Here is a 27216-nt window from a genome sequence, read left to right on the forward strand (position 1 = left end):
TGTATGCCAAGCAGTGGAAGCCCAAAAACAAAAGGCTGGCTGCCAGAAGGGGATGTGCTTTACACAAGGACACAGGTACATGTGGTACTCTCAAGTATCCTGACATTCCAATCCCTGCATGGGAAGGTGATGATTATGGTTACTATGGAAATTACTCACACAATTTCACATGCATTTTGTACCTGATAAATAGTGATAACAATTAGTCTGTTGATGCTGTTTGAGGGAACTGTAGCACTGTTGGGAGGTGTAGAATTTATCAGGTTCAATCTTCCTCTCTGCAGAGACTCCCTTACTAAGTCATAAGGGTTGAATTATCTCCTCCAGCAGGTCCCAGTTCAGTCCTGGCCCTCCTGGGCTGGACTGTCGCTGTCCAGAGCCCTGCTAGCCAGCATGGCACCACCTCGAATTATCAGCAAGAAGCTTCATATTCAGCAGCTGCTGGAGGAGGTTTGCCCTTCCCACCCCTTCAGCCTGTCTGCAGAGCACCAGGAGCAGGCCACAAGAATAATGTGCTATTCCAGGTAAAAATTTACTGCAAGAGTGACTGCTGCTCCTGGAGGAGTTGGACAGATAGGGAAAAGCTGATGGCACTGCAGTGATAGAGAGAGCACTGAAGCACGCTGCCCCAGCTGAAGGATGTGCTGCCAAAATTTACCAAAGGGAGCAGGAAACACTGTACAGGGGTTTTACCTCATTAAACCTCACAAAATCTAAACTGGGCTTTAGGAGCCACTTGCGACGGAGCAAGTATTCTGTGTGGATTTGGAAGGATTGCCTTTGTTTTTCAACAAAGATCACAAATAGATTTCTAAAACACTTTGATGTGTTTAAAACGGTGAAGTTACTAGGCAAGTAGGTACAATAAAAGAAACATCTCTGCAAATGGAAAACCCCCGAGCATATATGCCTTTCTAAATGCTATTGGAATTTTAAACTCTGATAATTGCTTTGTAATGTAAGCAATTGCATTATGAGCATGAACACCACAGCCCATGCATCACCACGGCTGCACTTTCAGCTCTGCCTTCAGTCATTTCCCTCAAAATACACTCTGATTGCAATAGGCTTAAACCTAACTCATGCAGGCACTAAAGTGAGTTCATTTAATGGACAAACCTTGTTTCTCTGTGCTTATCTGTTCAAGACTGGCAGAGGGGGGAAGCCCTGCACTATGGGCAAGGCTGGGCACCAGCTCCAATGCTGCCAGCTGGGAGCCTGTCCTGGCATGGGAAAAGAGCTCCAGCAGCATTTCCAGAGGGCACCAACGTGTCTACAGCCGTGATTTATTAGAGACCACTAGAACAAGGCAACTTTTCTAACATAGAAAATGTCCCTCCTCAAAGTGAAACAAATTAAAATGGAGAAGGCTGAAAACAAACCTGACTGCACCTTTGCAAGCTGTTTCTTTCAGACCTGCTCTGCATTTTAGCAGCTTCAGAGGCTGCATCTGAAATATATTCAGTCTGCCCTGGGTTCCACGCATTTCTCCTCACCCATCACCACCCAGGCTGATGCCCAGCAGCCCACAATGGAGCCCAGCTGCCCCACACAGCCTCCTTGCTCTAGGGACAGGTGCCAGGGCAGACACAATAATCTGCCTTTCTCCCCTCCACCTCTTCTATGGACTAGCTTACACAGTAAATCACAAAAAAGCCCCAGCTGCATCAGGGAGGGAATGAAATGAGGAGTGAAATTGCCTGAAGGTGCAGGAAAGGCTGGATTTGGTACATGGAATCAGCAGCTCCTCAAAGCTGGAGTAGGATCTCCATGGTGCTGGGCTATAGGTGACCAACCTGTTGGTGGTGGATTCTCCTATGAGTTTGCTGCTTGTTCTTTTCATAGAATTTGGGCTGAAGTTGTGTGGTGGGTGCCTGCTGCCGAGTTTCTGGAGTAAAGTTTTCACAAAACAGCATCACAGTTTGTGAGCAGTAGCCTGGAGAGGAAATGCTGTGTTTTCTCTGTGCTAAGAGCTCTGAAACATTTAATTGAAAATCTTTAGCAACCTCCTACTTAGGAAGAGGAGCTGGGAATTTGACAGTAGATTTTTGGTCTCAAATGTGTGCCTTTTGCTATTTCTGGGGAGAAAAAAAAGAAAGAAAGCAAAGCCAAACTGGCCAAATTGTGACCTATCCGCCTTGTAAATCCCCAGCAAAGACCTGCTCAAGCATAGGTGCCAAATTCTGCAGTCAGGCTTGCTCCCAAATGTTCTTCCCCCCGAGATCCCAGGAGGGGAAACTTCCTCTCCCAAATCCTCAGGTTTGGGGACAAAAGCAAAATCTCCTTCTCCCTTTGTCCTTCCAGAAGAGCCATCCCAAGTGCATCCCCCAGCTCTGAGCTTCCTGCTGTGTGCTCAGGACTGGGTACACCCCACCAGGTTACAAGGGCTGCACTGTCCTCCCACAGATCCCAGCACAACAAGGGATCATGGATCATCCACACTTGGGATAGGAGTCTGTTTTAACCACTCCTGTACCCATGTCCCAGACCTTTTGGCCGTGCTGCAGTTGTAGTCATTATCACTTCTGAGAGTGCTGCAATTTTCTGTTCTTTCAGTTCCTCAATTACATTGATTATCACATTAAATATTCCTGGTTCTACAGGAACAAACTAAAAATAATAAGCTTGTATCTTCCTAATATAAATGAAGCCCATTTGTACTACTAAAAGTGTAGCAGGTTCATTGTTTCACAGTAATGAAGCTTTCATCTCAAGAGATTCAATTCATAAAAAATACTTGCCAAGGCTTTGCACGTTTTCTTTTCTTTTTTTTTTTTTAAATGCCATTTACAGCCCTTTAAGTTCATATCTTATTTAGCATTAGGCCAACAATTGAAATAAGAGACACAGAAAAGCAGAAAAAATCCACCATCTTCTCTGGTGGCAGGGACCCCACACCACCCTCAGCCAGGGTCAGTGCCCACCCAGGCTGAAGGCATTGTGCACCTTCCCCTGCTATAAATAGCTGCAGACACCTTTGTGCCACTTCCCAAAATAGAGACACATTGCAGAGGAGATAGGAAGAGCAAAAACACTGTACAAAAGCTCTGTTTTTATATCTATAAATATCAGTTTGTAGCCAAACCCACAGAGGGTGGGCAATAGCCCAGCTGAGGAGAAGCTGTCTGCAGGGGAACCAGTGGAAGGATGCAGGCACCAGGTGGGGGGTGAGGAACAAGCAGGTTTTGATGCTTTTCCACTTCTCCCCATGACATGGTCCAAGTCACAACACTGTGATTAAAACATATCACATAAAAATTGAGATCTGGCCGCTCCAGAGGTTCAGCAAAGGTGAACAGTCAGATCTGCTTCAGGTCTGCTCGCTGCCTCCACAGGTCAGGACAGGCTTTGAGGGAGCATCTCCTGCTCCAGAAGAGCTGGGGGGTGGGCATGGCACCCAGGCTCTGCTCTGAGGCTGCCCCAGGGGAAATGAGCTCCTGCTACCCCCGGGCAAAACACAAGTGGTCCTGCTTTTCCCAGTCTGGTGGCTTCTGGTGACAGAGTGGTGCTGAGTGGCAGTGCTACTGGACCTGACCTCTCTCCATCCTTCCCTCCATGAGGGGATCCTGGAGATGTCCAGCCAGAACATGCCTGCAGGCATCCCTCCCATCAGGGGCTCCCTCTGCTTCCCTCCCACCAAGAGGCACAGACTCGAAGATCTGGTAGCAGCAAAGGCTTTCAAGTTTCAGGAAGGAAATTTAAAGGCAGGAGAGAGGTGGAGGAGAGGCTTCCCCTTGTAATTTCCCTTCAAGCCTGAAACAGCAGCCCCTGACCCCACGCAGCAGGGTCTCACCTGCCCATGCCAAGCCTCAGCACCCATAGTGGCAGCAGGAGAGCAGGAAGGGGAAGGATGAGCATCAATCTCCCCTTTTTCTCCTGACTGAGGTGGAAGTCAGGCCTTGCTTATCAGAACTTTGATTATCTGAAAACTCATCCCTTAACCAGAATGAGGTCGTGTTCCTGACATGTTCAATTGCATCAAAAATGGGCTTGAATATATCAGCCCTCATTTATCAGAACCAGTTTATTGTCACTCATATTCCTTGATAAATGTAGGTCTAAGCACTTTTGGCTTTGCTGGTACGGGCAGCACATTTACACTCAAGCTTTTCCCTGCTAAAATTAAAGACCTGAAACCACAGGTTTGAATCTAAGCAGGGCTGGATCAGGCCTCCCCAGGCAGAGCACATGATGCTGGAACTCTCCTGCTCAGATATTAGAGGTGCCACACCAACTAATGGGAACACAGATTTGGTCCCAAATTGCTGACATCCATGGAGTATGGTCTCCTTACTGCCTGGAAGAACCACACTCCAGCTGCTGGTGCTTCCCAGGGCTGGGCAAGCTTTCCCAGTGAGCTCAAAACCCTCTTGCAGGAATGGAAAAACATCTCATGGATCTGGTGCTTTGCTGTTGTTTGTTGTGATGATTCAGAGGAATTAGTGCCATGGAACATAAGGCAAGTGAGGAAATACAGAGAAGGATGTGGGTTGCCCAGTGTCTGCCTTGTGAACCTGCCTTGCTCTTCATCCTCTGCTCACTTCTGCCAAGGGTTGCTGGAAGGGTGTTGCAGGAGAAGTCTGGAAGTGATATTAATTCCTGATTTATCTGGGAAAAGGAATTGGAAGCAGCTTGGTTGCACTCATTTAGAATTTGATGTCCCCATCACTACGCTGGTGGGCTCAGTATCACAGAAAGCCCCACACAGAGCAGGACAGTCCTGCTGGCACAGACACAGCGTGCACAGAGAGTTGGAGCTTTCTGGCTCTAGGTGCACCAGACATGCACAACATGAGCAGTGACCTCCAGTCCAAAACCATTCCCTCATCCCTGAGGAGCCCCAGGCAAATCTCTCCACAGAGCTTCCTGGCCTCTGGCATCCTTCACTTACACTGACTTTCTGGGCACAGTTACTCACTATTTCAAACACAGAGTGTTCTTAGCCTCACCTTGGACCAACTTTTCCAGCAATACTGATTCCTAGGGAAAAAAATCTTCAGTGAGCACCTTCCCTGCAGCTTGAACAAGCACCAGAGCACAGGCAGCACTTGGCTGTGTGTGAGGAGGGGGCCAGGCAGCAGGGGCTCGTTACCAGAGCCAGAGGGCAACCAGGCAGCATCAAACACACCAGGCACACCTCCTGCAGAAAGTCTCCCCGTCTCTGAATCTTTGTACTTGGCAATCAGTCCCACGCAAGGCAGAAATCTGGCTTATTAAAGCATGAACTGCTGAGCCCCTTGTTAAATGCCAACCTCATCTTCTCCTGGGGGATTGTTTACCCTGCAGATGGGGTTACTGACCCTGGAGCAGCAAAAAGGATTTCTAGCAGAGATGAGGCAGTTGGGGCACATTTGCCATCCGTAGGGTGATACCATGCTGTCTCACAGAGAGGCTGCTTCCCACACACATCAGAAAATATCCAGTATGGCTGCATGCACACAAGGCATATGTTTCTGTATAAGGTATCTATATAGTGTAGCTCCTCTTTCTGCTTTCACTGTGTTTTATCTTTAAATTGGGAGAGCTTTTTAGTAGCAAATCATCAGAGAGGAACTGCTAGTTACCAAGGAGATTCTCTGATGAATCAGAGACTGACTGGTATAAGACCTAGACAGGCTGTAGCTTCTTAATTTGTGAGACCTTACATTTTAAACAGGGGGAAAAAAGATCCTCTCACAACTAACTGTGGACCTTGCCAGCAAAAGCCGCTTTTCTTTTTGCCACAGAAGCAAACAACAAGAGCTCAGCATGGGAAATCAGTGAGCAGCCGGAGACGAGCAGGAGCGCCTCTCCAGCACGTTCTTGACTCAGAAAAGCAAACACCACCCCAAGGACAAAGTGGTCCGATGGAGGTGACTGAGGGAAAGGCTGGGAAGCCCCTGATTTCACAGCAGCACAGGCAGGGGTACGCAGGGACAAGCGAGCGCTGGAGAAGGAGCCGCACGCCTGCTCCCGCACAGCCCTGACATTTCGGGAAGCAGAGGGTGCACGGCCAGCGAGGTGCTGCCTGGCCACGGGCTCAGCACAATATTGGGACTGCCCCAGCCCTGATCTCGTTTTCCTGCCTGACTCCTGCAGCTTTCTTCCAAGGAGCAGGTGAGAGGGATGAGCTTTGCCAAATGACAGAGAAGGCACCTACTCCACACGGAGCATCCTGCCCTCATGGAAATGGCCATCATGCCCCAGTGGAGTCACAGCAGCCAAGGATGCGCAGGCAGAGCGGATTTCAAGAAGAGTTTTTGTAAATGTGGGGAGAACAAGGAGCTTCGTGAAATAAAGTTTGGAGAGAGAAAGCTCAGCTTTTTTTGGTTTGACTTTATTCAGAGGGTCTTCACACCCACTTCCTTCTGACAGCTTGTTTCTGTGTAGTTGCTGAATTCTGGTGCTTTGCCTCTATTTAAAAACCAAAAGTAATTAAAACTTCCTGGGAACTGTGAAAGCAGCAAGAAATACTTGGACACATTGAGAGACACGATATTTGGAAGCCTTCTGCTGGTAGATAGGCTGTTTTCCCAAAGGTGGCAACTACAGAAGTTCGTAGATGAGAGGGAAAATCTCCCTGTCGCATCCCATTGAAATCTCCATTTTAGGCACTGCTGCTCCACTGCTGCTCAGGTAAACCTGAACCTTATGGGGGGAAGCTGCTGCATGGGCCAAGGCATTTGGGATGGGGTTGGTGGAAGAACTTAGGGAAGTACTGGGGAGTGGAGAGTAAAGCATGTATTAGAGCACATTCAGGTTTGACTGCTAGGTGCACACTGGAAAAAGGATTTCCTAGAGTGGTTGCATCTGACAAGGGGCTGGCACCAGCCAGGCTTTAACTGAGGAGTCGAGTGAAGGACATTTTATTAGTTAAACAGTTTCAAGTGCTGCTTTGAGTTATAAATTACACTTGCTCATCTGAGGAATGAATTCGCTGTTGGTAGCATTTGTGGGCTGGAGCTAGAGGCTTACAGCAATGTCTAACTGATGTATATTGTGATGTTTCAACTTATTAGTGTACCCTGTGGACCACATTTGGAAAGCAAAATACTCCAGAATGCTGCAATAGAGACTGAAAACAGCATATGGGGTAGGGAAGGGACACAAGAAACACTCCCTGACAGCAAGCTGCTCTCAGAACCACAAAGAAAGGCTGTCAGGAAATTTCAGGCTGTGGCTCACAGCCAGGGGGGAACTCACTGTCCATTCCCCTCCAACTTCACACACAGGAGTTCACACAGCATTCACTGGCAGCGCTCCCCAGCTGTGTCAGGCAAACTAAAGATGTAGGAGTAACAAATTAAAACAGGCTGCCAGCTTTAATGCACTTATTAGGGGATTGGGTCTTATTTGACTTCATATTTATGATCTTTATTTATTTTAGGGTGGACTTGAAGTCATGTATATGTTTGCATTTAAAACAGAAAATGCTGAGGGAGCTGTAACTGCACACAAACTTCCCATTGACAGAGCACAAACTTTCACACTCTCCCCAGCTTCCAAGCATTGTGCTTCACCACAGCAGTGCCAGTACTCCAGCCCTGGGCTGATTGGGAATATCCATATTCCTCAGAATGCATTCAGAGTTTGTTTGTCCAAATGTGTACAAGCAGCAGAAGCTGCTGGAACAGGAACTGTATTGTACACGGTGATTTTAATCCAAGAATAGCAAACAGGCAGGTGAGGGATTTATGAACAGAAAAACTAAGTCAGTGAGCATTTAAATAATTTGGATAAAAAATTGAAGCTGGATAGAACAAGTGTCCAGATGGGAACTTAAATCTTCACTTGCACTTTGTAATGATATAATCTGGAAAGCCTTGGATGTTGCTGGCTTGCGATTTTTGCTGCACAGTGCAGTTGGTCTGAGCTCAGGGACCAGCAGTAGCAAAGCCCCTTGTGGTGTGATCCCTGGGCTGGAGCAGTACCTGCATTCTGCCTTTGCTTGTGAATTCTGACTGCAGTAAATGAGCAGGAGATGGACAGTGGTCTGAACAGTTGCTTTGGAGTTAGGTTTGTCACAACAAACATTTGCCTGTTTGTGGTGAATAAGGTCAAGGAAAGAGGTGGGGATTCACAAGGAATGTAAACTGCCAGGTGAAGGGTGGTTTCCACCAAGCAGTGGTGCTTGACAGCACATTTGGTCCCTCCTACTAACCTGGTGTGGGAATGAAGAGAGATTTTGTTAGGTAACACTAAAATACAAAGAGACTGAGAGGCAGAGCTTGCTCCAGACCTCCACACATTCTTACATGGTGTTTCTGGGCAATCAGTTATTCTCAGCACAGAGTGTCTGTTGCTGAGCACAGAGTCCAGGCACTGGGGAAACTTATGAAACAGCCATACAGATTAGCTCTCTGTCATCATCTACTCAGTCCCACTGGAGGAAATCCCGTCTTTCCCTAGGAGGCCTTCACTGCCCCACTAGAAATCTTCTTATTCTCCAGCAGCCCCTTGGCAGGGCAGGTGGGTTTTGCCTCACAGGGATGCCCTGCGCCAGCCCCAGTCACTGGATCCTCACCACCCAAAAAAAGTGGGCAGAAAGATGCCACAAGGTATTCACCCTGTGCCCCCAGCATGGTGTCCCAGCATTGCCGACCACAGCCATCACCCCAGGAGCCCCAAGGCTGCAGTGGGTTGACTCAGCCAGGTTTAGGAGCAGGACTCAGGACCAGCCCAGCACCTCCCATGGTCTGGAAGGCAAAGCTCTGTGCTGGCACAGTAAGAAGGTGCAGGATCATTCCTGACAACCTTTTATGAATGACCCAGATTGCATCAACGGGCTCTGGAGGGAGCCTGCAGGCAGTGCTCTTCAGATGGGAGCATAGGATTTACAACATGGGCCCCAAGAGAGACAAGGAGCACAGCCATGGGAAAGGAAAGCAAAAGGCCTCACCACCCTTCCCACCTTCAAAGCTGGTAATTGTTTTTTATTTCCCTTTCTACTTTTGCTTTTAAAGCAGCTAGAGAAGTCACCCCTTCTCTGTGCTGCTTTGCATGCCAGGTGCAGACTGCTGGGAGAGCCCAATACCAAGCACTGAACCTTCCAGGTCCAGTGCCTTTCAGGTTACTACCCAAAATTCCAGAGGCAGCCCAGCAGACTGGAGCTTGCATGTATCCAGAACAGACCAACATCTCTCCCCTTTGTACTCCAGGATCATTTGGTAGGTCAGTGTACCCTGAGCCAGATTCAAGATGTTGTGCCAACATAGGGCAGGGATAGCAAAGAATTCTCCTGGCTTTTTGTATGCTTGTTCAGGGGCTGCAAACAGAAGAACTGATGCTTGCAGCACCCTGCAGGTGAAGGGCAGGCAGAGGCAGCAAAACCCAGTCAGCAGAGGGGTCTGCATGAGCCTCCTGAAATAATGCTTGGAGGGGACATGCCAGGAGTTCCCACTCCCACAAGAGTATCCCTTTGGAGCACTGCAGCTCGGCAGTGCCTCTTGGGCTGAACAATCCTTTTGGCTCATGCCATCTAGTTTAAATGCAACAAGCATCCTCCCCACGCAGGTGTGAGCCACAAGCACCATTATTCCGGGCACACGAGCCACTTAGAGCAACACTGCCTCTCTCTTAATGGAAAAGAGGCATCACAGCAGTAGCTACACCATGGACCATTAACTTACTGCCAGGCAGATTGATCCTAGACTTTAACATGCATTTAACTAGAGGTCTAGAGCAGAGGTATTGCAGTGCAACCGTAGAAATGCACTTTTACAGGAACAGCTTTAGTGCCAGTTGAACCGGTGGCAAAGCTGCCTCTGGCTCCCATGTGACCAGGGACTCACTTCTGTGTGTGCAGACAAACACTGTCAGGTGAAATATTTGGTTGTTAACAAAAAGTGTGAGGCAGTATAAGTTCATTAAATGTTTCACCAGAAATTAGGCAGAAAATTACTTAAATGCTGTTTATGTAAAACTTGCCCAGTGCAGAACTGAAGATCTGCACTTCTGAGGCAGCCCCACAGATGCTGGTAACCCTTGTGCTTCAGGCACATTGATATTCCTTGCTGGATGCATCCAGATCAAGTTGGCTTCACTTAGCACAGCACAGGCACATACCTGCCCCTTACTGCTCAACCATCATCTCCCAGCTGCACTGTTGGAGTGTGCAGGAGGGATAAGAGGCCAAATTTCTATATTTCAGTCAGTTTAATTACAACTTGTTCAGCAGAGCCTTGCCCATTTCTACAACAGGTCAGTTGTACCCCTCAGTTGGTAAGCTGGTCTGGCTAACTGGTATGTGTCCAGCAGCAGTCATTTTCTTCCTAATATCAATGGAGATTTTAAATTGCCTTAATTGGAGCTTTCAAAGATTCCCCCCCTGGAATTTACAGAAGCAATTAGCTTCTGTACTGGGTTTGAGCTGAAGAGTAGCCCTCCACACTAGAAATACAACAAACTTGGTAAACTGTCCATTTTTTATTCTTTAATTCTTAACTCTGTTGTTGATGTGTAAAGGCTGGCAGGGAGATGAAATGCATCCCATATGAGGGAAGCACAAGTGAAAAACCTCAGAAATGTTTAAGCCCATCCATGTCCCACCCACATGCTTACAGTTGGGTTTATTCTGCTTAAAACTGAAGTCTGATCCTTGGTAATGACACAATTCTCTGAGTGAAGAAGCTGTGAGATTTTGAGGAGCCCTGGACATTTCAGAGGAGCATTGGACATTTCAGCCTGTTGGGAAGCACTCCAGCACTGCCAGATCACCTGATGGGTCTCAGCAGTGCAGGCTCCCCTCCAGGAGAGCCTAAAGCAGGCCAGCTTTAGGAGGCAGAGGTCATTCCTGGGATTTCCTGTCAGCACAAGGTCTTAGTGAGGAAGGAAGAGAGCTTTCCCCCCTCGCCTCATCTCCAGCCCTCATTTCCCACTCAGCACATGTCCATCCTTCTGTGTCCCCCAGCTCTGTCATCTCTATTAGATTTCCCACCCAGGCCTTATTTTACCTCCCCAGCTGTCCTCCAGCTAAGGCACTACATCTGACACTACAAATTGCCTCATTCTCACTCTCTTCCCATCCCTCTGCTCTCCATCCCATGGCCTCCTGCCCTCCCACATTGCCCCCACACCAGCTCCAGAGCTGCCACGACATTCTTATATCTATGTTTCTGATGAGGTGCTTCCAGCACCTCAAAAAATCCCTCCAGCCAAATTATTAAAACCATTTAATACCACATCTGACCGGTACAGGCATTGAACTACTAAAAATAATTGCATTTCTCACCAGTTACAGATAGAACAGACACTTTTTAATCATTTTTTAATCATTAAGATACGGCCTGATGTGCAGTACGAGATTATTAACAGCCCCATAAGTAAAATAACAGATACAAGACCAAAAGCTAAATCATAAGTGTTCTCAGATGCCTATAGATGAATCATTTTATATCTTCATAGGAGCATTCATCAGGGCTTTCCATTATCACAAAGTCTTAAAGCCACAAGACAGTTCTGTTCCCAGCTGCAGCTCTGCCTTTCCTATAGGAGGCAGAAGAAGGGAAGGAAGGCACTTGTTTGCCTCCAAATAGAAGTTAATGAAAAATATGGAACAGGATATAGAAGTTTTGATTCCTCATTATTCTGTTTCACTCAGTGAAAAAACAGTGCCTTGCCGTGTCTATCCTCTACAGCATTTATAGAATTAATACTGCTTTTAAAGTGTTTTTTTTCTTCAGTGCTTTCTTGAAAGTACACATCCACTCCTGATGTCATGGGCTCAAACTGTACTGTTGGTATTTTTGAAATTGATTGCAGACTCCTGATCCATAAAAACAAGAAACACCATGAGCAAAACAAGCACAGGTGCTGATGAAAAGTGCAGTCGCTGCTCAGAATCTGAGCTTGTGGTTGCACAGCCGGAGACAGAAACCCACAGCCTCCTTCCTGCAGCACAGGGGCCAATTTCCCTCCATGTGGGGTTTAAAGAGATGCCCACACAGCAGTGCCTGAGCTCTGTGTACCCCTATCAAGTGCTGTAAGTGCTCAAGAAGCAGCACAGCTTGGTCTTAATTGCATAAGCACACAGCTTGTTCAAACTCCACTCAGCTCACACTCGAGGATCTGAAGTGGTCTTTAGAGCAGTCACAGCGCCGGATGCATCAGAATCCTTTGCATGCACATAAGGTGCTTGAAGGCTCCCCATCCTTGCTCCTGGGGTACAAATCACAGCATTTCCTTTTATGCTGGTGACTCAAACAGACCAGCAAATTGCTGGTGTCAGAGTGGTCAGGGAAGGCAAGACAGAAGTTTGAGCAGAAAGGCTCTACCAGGATTCACTGTAAAGCACTGGATGAGTTTAACCCACCTTCTCTTTATCTTTACAACCACACTCAGTGCAGAAGCAGTACATTTCATCAGGGCACCAGGAAGCCACAGCACTGCTCCCAGCCCAGTATCTGCAGGAGGGACCATCGTGCCACACACACAGACACCCATTCCAGACTGAGCATTTTTGGTTTTTCTGTTTTCACCTGACACGAGCACCCAGCCACGCTCATAAGTCAGTCAAAACATCTGCAGCTTCCACAGGCAAACCCATCATGTGAGACAAATGGCTCACTTGTTCTCACCATGGTTAATGGCCATAAACTTGGAGGCTGAAATTTCAGTTCATGCCCAGGAATACAATAATCATCAATAAATTCTGTCCACAAATAACCAGAGAAGCCCTGAGCTGCACTACAGACTAAGGATGGAAAGAACACTTGTTTATGCCTCAGTTGTTTGTGATCACTCCAACACTCCCCAAAATTGGCTCCCTCAGAATTATATTTAATGAGTTATTGCTGCAGCCTAACCCAGAACAGCCCAGTGGCATGTCATTAGATCTACTGTCTGACACCACAGACAGCTGCTCCCACCCGAAATCGCCCGTTAGAGCGCGTGCACTGGTTCAGCTGGAGGCAGTGCCTTCAGAGCTTGAGCACCAGGCCAAGAACAGCCAGGTACTCAGGCCTGGCAATTAGAACTACTAAATACCCTCTAGTCAGGCGTGCCTGTGCTGTGAGGAAAGGTTGTTTGTTCAGGGGAGGCAGTCAGCTGGGAGAAGGGAAAGCAAGTCCCTTGTCCCTGATCAGAAGCATTACAGACTGGAGCTCCCTTTTGTGGGACCACGGCCAAGCTATTGCTTCTTCAAGGACCTGGCCAAAATCCAGCCCTTAAAAAGCATTATCAATGGCATGTTGTTAGGTGTCCTGAGGAAGAAGATATTACAGAAATATGGGCTATCATTCATTATTGCTGCCAATTTTATAGGACAGATGTCAGCATAGCACAGCCAAGGCCTCGTGTTTCTGATGCCAGCAGGAGCTCACAGGCCTGGAAAAGCAGGTCAGGCACCCTCATGTTTGACACCAGCTGGGGACAGGGTCACCACTGTGACCACAGACAAGAGCTCAAATGCCCTGCCAGAGCTCAAATCTGTGTAATTTTATATCTTTCCCAAAAGTGCTTTTTCTTCCTCCACCTTTAACTGAAACCCCTGACTGTGCTTTTCCCAGTGAGGTGACTTGGTGCCCACATGTATCTTCTGGCTGCACCCTCATGTTTTCCCCCAAGCTTCCCCATCAGGGGTGTTCACAGGAGCACTCGGGCTCAGTCTCATGCTGCAAACCATCTGGTACAGGCAGCATCAATCAGCTTCCCTCAGGCAAGGTCTGATTATTAACAGTGGAATTTTCCAAATATTGACTCACTTTAGCCTAAATAATCTCATTCTGTTGTTATTGCCTACAAAGCTGGCTCTGCTTCACCTTCTGCAATACTTCAAAAGTGACTTAGCTGCATCAAAGGTATCTCACATGTAACAGCACCAGAACCAGGTCAGGTTTAGTACAGTCCATCAGCTAAACTGAAACTCCCAGACCCCCATCTGCTCCTGTCAGACAGTGATAGGCATAAATCAATACACTCATTTCTGCACTCTTTTTCCATGACTGCATGCCTACAACAGGGAGGGAAGCACACACACTGAGCCTTATTGAACTTTAGCATAGATTGCAGTGAACACAAAAAGTGGCATCTTGTTGCAATATAATATACACATTTCACCCCACAGAGGTGCAATACAGGGAGTAAAAATATTTTAAGAAACAACGTACATATAAATAGGAAATACATCAGACTACTGTACACAGTGCCTTGGAACACAAAGAACAATTTTCCACTTGCTTGCAGCTCCCCATTCTTTGGTCCAACACCTCTTAAAATAAACCCAAAAAACCTCAAAATTTCTTCAAAATATCCCACAAAGAAACAACACTAAACAAACCCCCAAGACCCCCTCTGTCCCCCTCTGCTCATCATCAGCCTTGATCATGGGCACCTGGAACCCACAAGCACAGAGCTCATGCTGGGCTGATTGCTCTGAATTGCCGTGGTTTCATTAACTTCAACAGATCCCTGATGATAATCAGTGTCAGCTGAGGATGCAGGAGCTGTTTCTGCTATTTGTTTATGAGCCCAGGCAGTGTTTGGAGAGAATAGATTAAAAAAATTCATGTTATTTTCCTTATTAAGCCTGAATTCAGGAGGGTGATAGCTACAGCTAACTTGCATGCAAGCAAAAGGATTTGCTTTGTGATACATTGATTCTACCTCTGAAATTCAGGTATGAGGTTTAGCATCCATTCACTTAGAACAACTTCAAGGAACAGCAAGCAGGAGGTGGAAGAGCCTTTGGATATTTTCCTGTTGCTAAGGAAACTTCCTCTGTGGTGGCTCTGTGCTCACCCCAGCAGGGTCACTTGGGCTTTGCTTCTCCGAGTAAGGAGTGAGTCATGGCTGGAGAGTAAATGCACAAACTTCCTAAGGGATGCCTTTATCATGTGCTTCCACTCACATGTGAAAATAAAGATTATTAGCAGTGGTTCATAATAAAAAGCTCTAGCAAATCTATATTAATACTCTCATTAGTAGTCACATGCTCTATATTACCAATTGTATCTAACTCTTCAAACACACGAGAAAAATAAAACTCTTTTTTTCCACACAGTTTTACAGGTCCTGTCAGCGTTAGGGTACATCATGCCAAAAATGTCTTGATGTCATAACACTTTGAATAACACTGCTTTGTAGTTCCCCTCACATGATACTGAATCCCCTCACAAAATCTGAATTACTCAACACCAACATTTCTGGGTGGCCAGCCTTCCAATTTGTGGTCACAGTGATTGCAAAAGAAGAAAGGAATGGTTATTAACCTTTACCAAACCAGTTGGGTGTGCTGACATACAGGAAGGTGCTGGTGCAAGGATATGACACACATGACCATTTCATACACTCTCACCTGTAAATTTTGTGCACTCTTGTGCACTCTGTCTCTGAGAAGCCACCAAAGAAATACCTTCTGGTTTTGTATGTTTGTTTCAGGTTTTTCATATCTTGATTTTGTTTCTTGCAAACGGTGATGAGTTTGACATAGGACCAGGTGGTTTTAGGCTATCATAAAGTGTGGGTATCACAGATGTCCATTACAAGGCTTTTGTTAATGATAAAAGATATTGTATCTTTGTACTTAAGGCTCCATCTGGATAATCATCCAAATGCTTCCTTGAGCTTTCAGAGCCTCATAGGTCTTCAGCATTACCTGAAGCTGTTCTGATGTGCTCACCAGAGGTCTGAATCAGGCCCTACTCTGCTCCTTCTTGAAGTTCTGGTCAAACCTTTGAGCCAGACAGCAGCAGTTGGTATTTCTCATCTCAGTGGTTTTCTTCAGCAACCTCATGGGTCCCCTAGTTTGGGCAATATCTGTTCAGTATTGCCCTGGAATAGATCAGGAATGAATCTCAGGGACCTGGCAGAGTTTCTGGTGAATCAAATAGTTCATCAAGCTGTACTGAACTGAAGAAATGAGCATTAAGTGACTTGTTTAACTCCACGTGCCTTCCTGTAAGGCAGATTTCATCTACATTTCCAGACTTCTAGATATTTAATCTGAGACTAACAGAAGAAACTATCTAAGGGTTAGGGGCTTAAGCAATGGGGGTCATTTCTCATGAATGGGGGTCCATTACCACACAGCGCTGAGAAAGCTGGAAATGCCACATTCCTCTTTCCTCTGCTGTTCCCCTGCTCAGGGACTTGTTTCCTTTTCACAGGCTGTAGGAGCTGGACTGCCTATTTCTCCATTTTGCTGTCAGACAGTTCTGAAAGTGTCAGAAAAAGAAAACTCCACAGTACCACTGGCAGTCGCCCAGGAAGATGGAGCTGCCAGTTTGGCACCTGCTAGAGTCCTCATCCAGGGACCTGGCATTTTCAGTGCCAGGACTTCTGGCTCCAGCCTCCTGTTGGGGCATTTGGAGGACCCTCACCAGAAGCCAGGCAGGTTTTATTTTGTGAATGTAAATCACTGTGAAAAAGTGGTGAGGGCTTAGCTCCTGCTGTGGAGCCTGAAGGCAGTCAGAGTTTAAGGCTTTAGGCTGCCTGGTCCTGTCTTGCTTGACTCCTGGCCTCTGCTTTGGTAAACAATGCAGGCTGATCTCTGCACGATGCCTTTCCTCAGGCATATGGCTGCTTTCTCCTAAAGCCTTCTTACTATGGAAGTTTACAAGTGCCAAGATAAGCATTTAATCCTGCAGGGCTTGTGCCCAGTGAGGTCAGAGCATCTGCAGGAGCACTGCTGCTCATGCCAGAGCACCCACCCCAGCAGGACAGCTGGGACAGCTCACTTTGAGTGACTTTAGACAGCAGGTTTGGGGACTAAAATTTAACTCAGGACACTCAAGTGTGCATTTGACTGATTTGGGACCTGCTCAGGCACTTTGATATATATCTGTGTCCCCCAGGCAGGCTGCCTTGCAGCAAGTCCTCATCATTCATTTTAAAGGAGACATGTCAGGACCTGCATAGGCATTACAGTTGGGATTTTAGAACCCTCTGAGCCCCCAGGCTGGACAGTCTTGCAGTGCTCCTCTCCCACCTCTGCTCACCTCGCTGTTTTGCAGCAGCCACCAGACCAGGGAGGATGCTGGATTGTTATTGACTTGTGGATCTCAGCAAATGCAGTGGGTGTCTTAAGGGCAAGGGTCCTCCATACCCCTACAACATCCCCTCTGCCAGATGTGTGTTGAATTTATCAACAAAATCTTTTAATATTTCACAGAATCATTTAGGTTGAAAAAGATTTCTAAGATCATCGAGTTCAACCATAAATCCAAAGTCCACCTCTAAATGTCCCTAAAATATTTGCCATGTTCCTTACTGTCGTTTGTGAAAATGTACCTTGGCAAACACTTACCATACTTCATCTACCCTTGATTTTATAGACCTTGCCAGGGACATTTCCTATATGCTGTTAGGTGCCTCCATTTGCTCATATGGGCTGCCATTTCCCCAAACATCAAAACATTGCTAGACCTCTACGTAATAATCTCTCAAAAGTAGAAGAATGAGTTTTAATACTGCTTCTCATTAGTTTAATGGGAGATTTGTTTGGTTTTACAGTAAAATAATTGTTGTGGCAATATTCTCAGATGAAACCATGTGGAAATGGTTTATGCTATACCCATGCAACAAGCAGAACACTTTGGGTGTGAAGATTGAATGACAATTCCTCAAAGGCCCTTCCAAAATGAAACCCAAAGCCCTCAAGTGAACATTTGACTTTATATCCACTGATTATATTTCTAATTATTTATAAAAAGCAATGACTGATCTCTGAACCAAGACTTTCTGAAGATTTAACAGCTTGGCATTTGAGCATCAGTGACTTTGTTTCACTGAATTTTCCCATCCACTCCCTCAGCTAGATGTTACCTCCCAACACAGAGCTCCAGGGCCAGCCCTGTGTCATGAAGAGCCAACAAGCAGCATATGGTGACATTGGAAAAAGGCAGTAAATTTTCACATGTTTTTGGCCACTGAGTGCAGTAGCACACAGCTCAGAGAGGAAATCTCAGAGCAAGCTCCTCTGCCCTCCTATCAATAGCTGAATCATGCAGCAGGTCATGGGTTGCATGCAGGGCAGCCAGAAAATTGAACCCAAAACCAACCTAAACTCCTGTGCAAACTTCATGCCTCTATTCTCCAAAATGTGACTTGCCCTAAAGATAATTCCATTTGCTTCCAGATTGCCTTAAAAAAACCTTCACCTAACTTTGACCTCAAATCCTTCTGTTCCAGTAAGGGCTGAGAGAAGATTGCTCTTTAGGACTCCAGCACTTGTTAATACTCCTAAAGAGATTACTCAAATCTCCTAAATAAATATCAGAATAGATTCTGGATTAAGCTTGGGTGCTAAAATGACCTTGCTGATAAAATCAGCATCATCAAACCTCACAGACTGAAGAGGAAAGCCTTGGATGTAATTTTGACTCGGTAACTATTATCATGGTAAGTTATCAGACTGCTCTGCATCTCTCTCCCCCACCTCTAATTCTCTTGCAATATTCCTTGGGAATCAGTATGAGTAGTGTCAGATCTTCCAGATCCTCGTAGGAAGAAACAATATACTGAGACTATCACTGGGGCTATGCACCACCCACTCTTTTCTTTCACTAACACTTCTTGCTTTTCCCATTTTGGGTATTTGAGTTGTCTGGTCTGTTTTGGTGTCAGCACGAGGCCGGTTTGTGGAGCATCCCAACTCCTGCATTGTTCAAAATGCCATTAATCAGATGTGGATTCAGTTTTGTGCATTTGGCAGGATGGTCAGGCATGTTGGTGCACCCTGGGGTCCAGCATGGACCATCTCCTTTGTCTGCCACCTCTGAGTGAGTTCCCCTGTTTGCAGATAATGCCCAGAGTTATTTACATCCTGTGTCTGTGTGCAGTTTCCTTTGTGTCCCACTTGGGTTTCAGAAATAGTCCTGCAAAGACTGATGTGGATTTTGGCCTTGTAACAGATATTTTCTTAAGGACCGGGAGTGAGTTGGTGAAGTTTGTGTTAAGTATTTTTGTCACTGTGTTGTGTCCAGGAATGAATCCCAGAAATTTTCTCAAGAATCTGTGATGAGCATTTCACAAAAGAGAGGTCATTGCATCACTTTCAACCTACATCTTTTCTGTTGTTGTTCTTTTACAGTCCTTCTATAACCCCCTCAGATTTCTGTGCAAAATCTCTAGTGTCTGTAATGGGAAAAAAATTTAAATCCAATAAGAATTAACAGGCTATTTAAAAAAACATTCCTTAGAGGGAAAAGTCCATTACGACTGAAGCATTTACATTTACTTCGAAATCTCTTTACCCAATTTTCAGTTTAATTTAGTCATTTGCTAATCCTAATTTTCCGGCACTGTGCTTACAATATCTAACTGAATATCATTCATGTGGAAACACATTAAAATTCTGCAACAGACTGGAACTTACGGCCTCTGAACTCTTGTCACTTTGCTACTGAACTGTCAATGTGTAATGGTGGGTCTGACTCCCTCTCCTCACAAACATATTGGTCACCAATCCCTTCCTGAGCACTCTGCTCCATTTCCCTGCACTGCTGTCCATTATGGCAAAAGTCCCATGACTTCAAGGACACCTAATGCAGGAACACCACTTTTTCCAAAATATCTCTTCATATGCTATTATTTGGGTTTCCTTTGGTCTTAAATAATTTAATACATTTCAATGTTGACAGTGTGGTGCGTCGTGCATAGAAATAGCAAATAATTGTACTTCTTCAAAATACTGGGAATAGTGTGATTTGTGCACAGCAGTCAGAACAGAGAAGCTGTGTGTTGTACACCCTTGACTCCCAAGTGAAAGGATGAGTGATCTGGCTTTGTTCCACTGAGGAGGGCTGAGTTTGAACAGGCAGATCCAATCCCATCACATCACCCTGGCTCGCCCACTCTGGAGCGGGGCTGGGACTTGCTCCTGGCAAAGAACACCATGCAGGGGGCCACGGTGGACCTGGCCCTCTGATCCCAGCTGGGCTCACAGGGATCAAAAGTGTCTGCAAGGAGCCCAAGCTGAGGCTGAAAGTGCATCTCCAGATGAGGCAGCTGAGAGACACTTTGTACTCAGTGGGGCTGGCTCCCTTCCCTCCACAGCTGCCTCATTCGCTCTCTTCAGGGGGTTAGATTTCTGTGAGCTAATTTAAGGAGAAAAGCCTTTTTAATCCGGTATCTTACAGACTCAGAGTATGTATATTTTTATATTGTGAATAAAATATGAATATTAAGCTCTTTAGGCAGGGAGTTTGTCTTCTGAGATCTCTTCAAAGCCCTTAGCATGCTGCTGGTATTACAGGTGTAAATACTACAAATAATATAATACAGTTTGGATCCCACAAATCCATTTCATTGGGAATGGGCTCACAAAGTGTATCTCTTTGTTGGACAGAAAAAGCTCAGCAATGAGGAGAGCTTTCCCAGAAGTTAGTACTGAGCCTTGACCTGGAAGAACTTGGGGTCAAGAGCCTGCTTTGATTTAGGTTTCCTCATAGTTCATGAGACTCTTCTTGCTTTGGTTCCACCAGTTAGAAAGGGACAGCCTGCCCAAGGAACAAAAATACAGTTTAGCATACAGAGCACTCCTTTGAGAAGTGGACAAGAGCTGTTTAACCCTGCCAGATAACAGCATGTAGTAGCTCAAGGCAGAAAGAGAGAATGAATTCCTTAACCAGATGAAGGCAAAGAGGGGGAAAGGACTTAAGAAAGCAAAATCTTTGTAGAAAAGAATATATTATTAACTGAAAAAGTAATTTAACAGAATAGTAATGTTCTCATACCACTGAGCAAATCTAATACCAACTCTGCAAATTTAATAAAATCACTGCAAAGGCAGAGAAGTTCAATCTGAAGTGCACTCTTCTGAGGCTGAGGCCAATGCCCATTAAGTACAACAAAAATACTTCATCAGCTTCAACACCAGCCGGATCAGGTGTCCACTGGATTTGGATTGTCAGTGGCTGATATTGTCTCCATGGAGTAATCCACTCAAACTCGCCATGGCGATTAAAGTAACATCTAATTTCCACAACAATACAAGCAAATTCTCAATGTGGAATAATAACATCCTTTAGATTGGAAAAGACCTTAAAAATCATCAAGTCCAGCTACTAACCCAGCACTGCTGAGTCAACCACTAAACCATGTCCCTACATGACTCCTCTACATCTCTTTGAAACCCTTCCAAGAATGATTATTCAACCACTTATATGGGCAGCTTGTTCCAGGGCTTGACCATCCTTTTGGTGAAGCAACTTTTAATAATAGCCATTCTAGACCTCCCCTGGCACAATTTGTGACCATTTCCTCTTGTATTCTCACTTGTGACTTGGGAGAAGAGACCAACCCTCACCTTGCTAAAACCTCCTTTAATCGGGTCATAGAAAGCAATAATTGCCCCCTGCACACACATCCTTCAGCCTCCTTTTCTTCTGGCTGAACACCCCCAGCTCCCTCAGCTGCTCCTCACAGGACTCCTGCTCCAGATCCTTTCCAATTTCCCTTGCCCTTCTCTGGACATGCTCTAGCCCCTCAATGTTTTTCTTGTAGTGAAGGACCCAAAACTGGGCGCAGCACTCGACGTGTGGCCTCACCAGAGCTGAGCACAGGGTGACGATCTCTGCCCTGGTCCTGCTGGCCACACTACACCAGGTGAGATGCCACTGGCTTTCTTGGCCACCTCTGACTCCTGTTTGGCCAGTTGTTGACCTGTATGGCCAGGTCTTTTCTGCCAGGCATCTTTCCATGCCATAATCCATGTGGAATTTAGGAGGCTGCAATGTACATGGAAAACTCACTGATATTTCACTCAGCTATCTTGGTTTATCACTTTTTGCAGGTCTCAGCAATGTCTCTCGGCTGAGTGTTCCATTAACTTTTTCACCTCTTATGTCTTAAAAAAGACCAGAAGTAATCTTAATCCCCCTTATCTTGCTGCACTATTATCTTGCTGCATTCCTGGTGCCTTCCCACAGAGACTTTGTGGAACTGTGTTTTTCAACTTAGCCCAAAATTGGCTTGGAGGGAGACAGTGCAAAGACTTACTTGAACAAATTACAAATAGAAATCAAACTCTCAGTTTGTTCCTGATTTTAATTCAGATCATATTAGAGCGGGGTTTGTTTTGCTGCATTTTAAGAGAAGGGAGCATTTCTCTTTTGAGGTAGGAGATTGATTCCTGTTAGATCCTCTCTATAGATTAGTCCCTTCGGTGATCCACACACTCAGGCCTGCCGGGACCAGCAATTAACCCAAACCTGTCAACTCTGGAAAGAATGTCACCATGACATCAGTAATGTTATTTCCCCTGATGAACTCAAGGTGACTGTAATGAAAAAAATGAGGTGTAAGATTGGCAATTTATTAAATTAAAATGACCAGGAAGAACAGGTAGAAAACCTACTTCCTTTAGCATGGGATCGAAGTAATTTTGTGGATCATACATCTGTAATAGCTTGCTGTATTAGTAAATGCAGTACAGAATCTTTCAAGTTCAAAGCAAGTCTCTCAGTTTATTGCCTAGAAAGTGCAGCCCAAAAGCTTCTGATTTGTACAGATAAATACCCCACAGAGTTATCAGAATTCATGCAAACACTCAGGCAAAGATTCAATGCAAATAATAAATAAGTACAGACTTAAGAAATAGAAATGTAAGACTTAAAACTAATTGAAATGCTGATCCAAAGAATAGCTTTTTATGTGCATTTCTTCAAACTCAATTCCAAGAAAGGGAAAAAGAATGCAAAAATGGTAATTTCAAGGTGGTAGACAAGAGAAGAGATAAGCAGCATCCAGAGCAGGGGAGATGGACAAGGGATAGGAAGTGGTGGAAGCAACACTGGATTTTTTTTTTCAATTATCTTTAATATATATGAACTTAAAATGACTTTGTACAAAACAAGGTCTAATTTTGTACCCACATTCTTTTTTGAGTTCAAGAGAAGTTTTGACATGAAACCTGTTTCTGTTTTGCTGAGCCATTTTCATCTACTTTGGTTGTCTCTGAATCTGCCAGGGAATGGGATGGGATGGGATGGGATGGGATGGGATGGGATGGGATGGGATGGGATGGGATGGGATGGGCCCCCAATCTTTAAAGTACATATCATCCAGTTCATTAGTTCAGGATTCCTGCTGATAACTGTATGGTAGGGCTTGGGTCATGCTTATCCTGAAATCTTGAAATTATTTAAATTCTTCAAGGCTTTATGAATTACAGGAGCTACAACTGGACTGTGCTGGGTACAGCAGTAAAGAAAGGCCCTTCTCAGCCCTGAATAACCCACAACACGCTCTAGTTTCATTTCAGGTGTGGCCCAGCCAAAAATATTGGCTCAGGTTCAGACCAAGTGTTGCCTCACCCAGTTCAGTGCATTACATCTTACCCTATAAAGTAAATCCTAGTTGTGAACAGCCCTGCTTTGCTTGCTTTTTGAATGAGGAAACAGTGTGGTCACAACAAATAGGTCACAAGACCTATATTTAATTTCATCCACTTTAGTGTTAAGAGTTTGCAAAATCTGCAATAATTACCAGCTAATAAAAAAAACAGTTTAGCCTGGGAAAGCTGAGTCCCACAGGAGAAGTTCATCAGGTTTTGCCAGAAAGAGTTAAACTTTTCCTTGAACCAAGAAAGAGGCTCCATTGCTGTGCCTGTGCGGTAGAACAGACAAACATCTTGTGCGCTGTTGCTGAGAACATCAGAGGTGAACCAGCACTGTCTCATCCCAGGCTGGCTCACCTCAGCCACCAAGTGCCTGCTCTCCCTGTGGGCAGCCTGAGCACACCAGGAACGCGAGCAAGCAGGAGTTTGGCACCAGGCTGAACTCCAGAGCTCCTTGGTACAGCCACATGGACACAGACAAAGCCAAGCAGCTGCCATCCCTGCAGAGGTGACAGGGCAGTCACTCTGCTGGTACAAACTGTGAGGTCGGCAGAGGTGCCCTGATGGACACTAACCTCGGGCAGTGACAGCCAAGAGAAGAGATCCCTGTGATGGTGAGAAAGAACAGAGTGGGGAGAGGCAGCACACACCAGGCAAATGGGAAAGAAAAGGAAGATCAGGAGTGACCTCAGGTTACCACACACAATATGTAAAAGAAACAGGGGAAATTACACTCTCTTTGACGGAGAACATAATTAAATTGTGGAGCTTCTTGGCAAAAGACCCAGGGAAAGCAACAACAGGAGATGACTTGGGACAAAGACCAGCTCTGAAACCTGCCAAGCACAGGATACCAGGAGAGTCTGAGAGGTCCCACAGGCTGCTCACAGCCTTCCTCACAGCTTGGTGCAGGTCCACCCATACCTGCTGTTCCTCACACCCATCCCCAAGAACCCATCAGCAGGTGCTCAGCACTGAATGTTCTGGACCTGCTTTCACCCAGCTCCAGGTGGAAGGAGCAGAGGGCAGGCCACAGGCTGATGTAGCTCAGCTCCACTGAAATCACACCAGAAAGCCCCAGAGCATGGGAAACACCACTGAGTTTCATACATGGTCCAAAGGGCACTTAGGGAAAGAAAGACAGAGAGAGGGTCAAAATTTAAAAAATATTTTGATTAAAAAACAAGGCATTGTCAAAATATCAATCAGAAGCCAAGATTTGGCAAGATCTGCTCTTTTTTAACCTTCAGCATGAGATCAGGTCTCAATCTTTCTATTCTTGGTAACAGCTGATGAACGCGGTGAAACAAGGTATTAATAAACATCTGCCCAGATCTTAGATTAATATGGAGAAGAATTAATGGAGGTCTTAGCACATTCATATTTTCTAATTATGGCAGATGACTTTATTTATAGAAATAATAGAGAGAATGGAAATTGTCACTGACACCATGTCAATATACGTAACCAGATCCAATCATTTAATTGCATTACATTTGGCCACAGGGTCACATCAAGAAAGGCCCTCCTTAGTCAGAGCAGTTCAGCGGTCACTACGTACTTTATGTTAGGAAGCTATTAGGATTAATTCTATTTTCAACCAATCATGAGGAAAACAAGTCCTCTTGGACATACCTATCCCTGTGTGTCTTTGCTTTGGGGGGCAAAGCTTTCTACCACGAGAGGGGACGGCCACTGCCCTTTGTGCAGCTGTCTGATTTTCATGCTCATGTCTGGACACACTTTTCTTCCAGTCCCAAGAGCATCCAAAATAATGGAACAGCACCCAAACCCAGCTCTGTTTCAGATGTCACTGGCCATGGCTGAGCCAGCTCCTGCAGCAGTTCTGGTTCATGCAGTGCCCACCTCTCTACTATGATAAAGAATCACCAGTGCTTCTGTGGGAATAATAACACACTACACCACTGAGATAAATAAAGCATAATGTTAAACCTTGATATGTTTACACCTCCTAAGAGAGGGGAAGGAGGCCTATAAAACTCTCATTAAAGGAGCCAGGGCTGTTCAGTTCATTTGCAGCTTGATAGGTAAACCCTGCAGCCTGTTTTTATTGGGATGTGCTGGCGCTGGTCTTAGAGAGCAGTTGGGCTTTAAGAAGGTTTTGGACTGAGTGTGGCTGTTTCTTGAGGGTTTAAAGTACATGTCATAATGTTCAATTTAGACAGGTAGCCAGGGAAGTTTGGATCTTTTGTCCCAGGAGCAGGGAAAAGTAAAACAAGGCTACATTATGGTGCCAGGTGGTTTGTCACACCCAAAGCATTGCTAGTAATTTTGCTTCTTACACATTGAAGGAGATATGGAGTGATGCTGAAAAGCTGAGAAAGTCCTCTAGTTCTCTCCTGTTCTTCCAAAATGTGTTTCCTAATCTGTTCTGGTCTTCTGAAGCTATCAGTCTGAATTAATGAAAACAGAGCAAGGGAATGGTATAATTTCTATTAATTATAGAGGCAGGTTTGTGCAATAAACAGAATTCATATCCCTACAGTGCTGCTTAAGTACCTATAATTCAGCTGCCCTGCTCACAACTGCAGCATCTTCTTCACGTTGTTTTACAAATTAGCAAACCTGGAGTCAGCAGCTGAGTACAGTGTGATGACATTCAGTTTAACTGCAGGGAACCTGATCTGCTGAAATCCACGGGTGGTCTTCCAAGTGCTGCTTTTTGCTGGGATTGAGTTGCATCTCCCAAATTAAGTGCTCCTAGATCAGCTTAATGTTTTCCATAGAAATGAAAATACAGACACTTAGGGAACAGTATCAGTTACTTATTGTAACTGCTGGTACTCTTCCAAGCCCTGCCAAGCTAACACTTGGGGGCTGCCCTTTCAAAGACAGCAGAAAGGGAGGTCAGGGCATGCTGGAGCCAGCCTGACCTTCCAGCTCAGCCAGCTGGTTTGTATTTACAGCAGGGTACATGGAATAGGAACCCACACATGGATATCTTTGCTCAGTGACCCATACCCCACAGGAATTATTCTGTGCATCAAACTCTGCAGAACAGAACTGGGTGTGCTGTCTCCTAGTCAGCCCTTCCTCTCCCACTGCCACTCTTGGGGTCCTCTGGGGGGTCTGGCAGCAGCAATGGGCTGAATGAGCATCCTCTGTCACATCAGATCAAGCCTGGGACAGCAGAGCCTCAGGAGGATCTGGCTGCCAAAAGCACTGCTGCTCCAGCTGTGGTGAAGCAAGTGAGAGCTTTGGAAGTGGTGATAGACAAAAAAAGAAAGTTCCTGGGAGCATAAAGGAAAGCTGGAAAGGTACAGAGCAATAGTCATTTTTGTTCCACTCCTGCTTTCTGCTTTCCAGATTAAATAAACTTCACTTTTCTCTGCACTGAGTGAGAGGATGCAAACTGCTGCTTCCCAGTTCATAAATGTGTTTGACAGCAGAACTCCTGCTGCAAGCCCAGAACTTTACACCAGCAAACTGGTCTGACTGGGGAGCACTCTGGTGACTGAGACACTCCAACAGCAACATTTTCCAGCCCCTGTAGTGTGCCAATAGCAGACCACTTTGGGTGAAAATGTGTTTTGATAGCAAATTACTCCACCAGGCTACAGAAAAAAAAAAAAAAAAAAAAAAAAAAAAAAAAAAAAAAAAAAAGGCACTTCTCTGAGCTATAGTGCAAAAGGTTGATTTTTTTTTTAATCGACTACTCACAGGGCTGCTGGTGTTACATTTTAAGCATCTGACTCAGGCAGTCGAGTGGAAAGGTGATAAAATCCTTGACTTTGATTGAATTTCCATTGTGGCAAAATGTAAAAATAAATACAAACACTATGAAGAAATTTATAAAAAGCTACCATTGGACAAAATGTTCCACATCATTTTTAAAATCTGTACAGATACTGAAAAAAAAAAAATCTCTTTTTTGCCTTACATGAAGGTCAAAAATCAGCTTTCAAGCATTCCTTCAACAGGCATTATGTTTAAATACTGAA

General features: G+C 45.4%; 1 protein-coding gene across 4 annotated transcripts in view; it reads left to right on the plus strand.

Moving 5' to 3' along the window:
- Positions 1 to 27216, plus strand: part of LOC128812452 (calcium-activated potassium channel subunit beta-2) — a 139016-nt gene that overhangs the window by 81292 nt on the left and 30508 nt on the right. The window contains exon 1 of one of the 4 annotated variants that reach the window (XM_053986871.1): positions 5868 to 6615. The exons of the other annotated variants lie outside the window; for them this stretch is intronic. Coding sequence (XP_053842846.1) covers positions 6542 to 6615 — 74 coding nt within the window. The 5' untranslated portion in view covers positions 5868 to 6541. Of the gene's footprint in view, positions 1 to 5867; positions 6616 to 27216 lie in introns of those variants that run through there. 4 annotated transcript variants of the gene reach the window in all.

This window comes from Vidua macroura, chromosome 10 (assembly GCF_024509145.1).
Source record: "Vidua macroura isolate BioBank_ID:100142 chromosome 10, ASM2450914v1, whole genome shotgun sequence".
NCBI classification, from domain to species: Eukaryota; Metazoa; Chordata; class Aves; order Passeriformes; family Viduidae; genus Vidua; species Vidua macroura.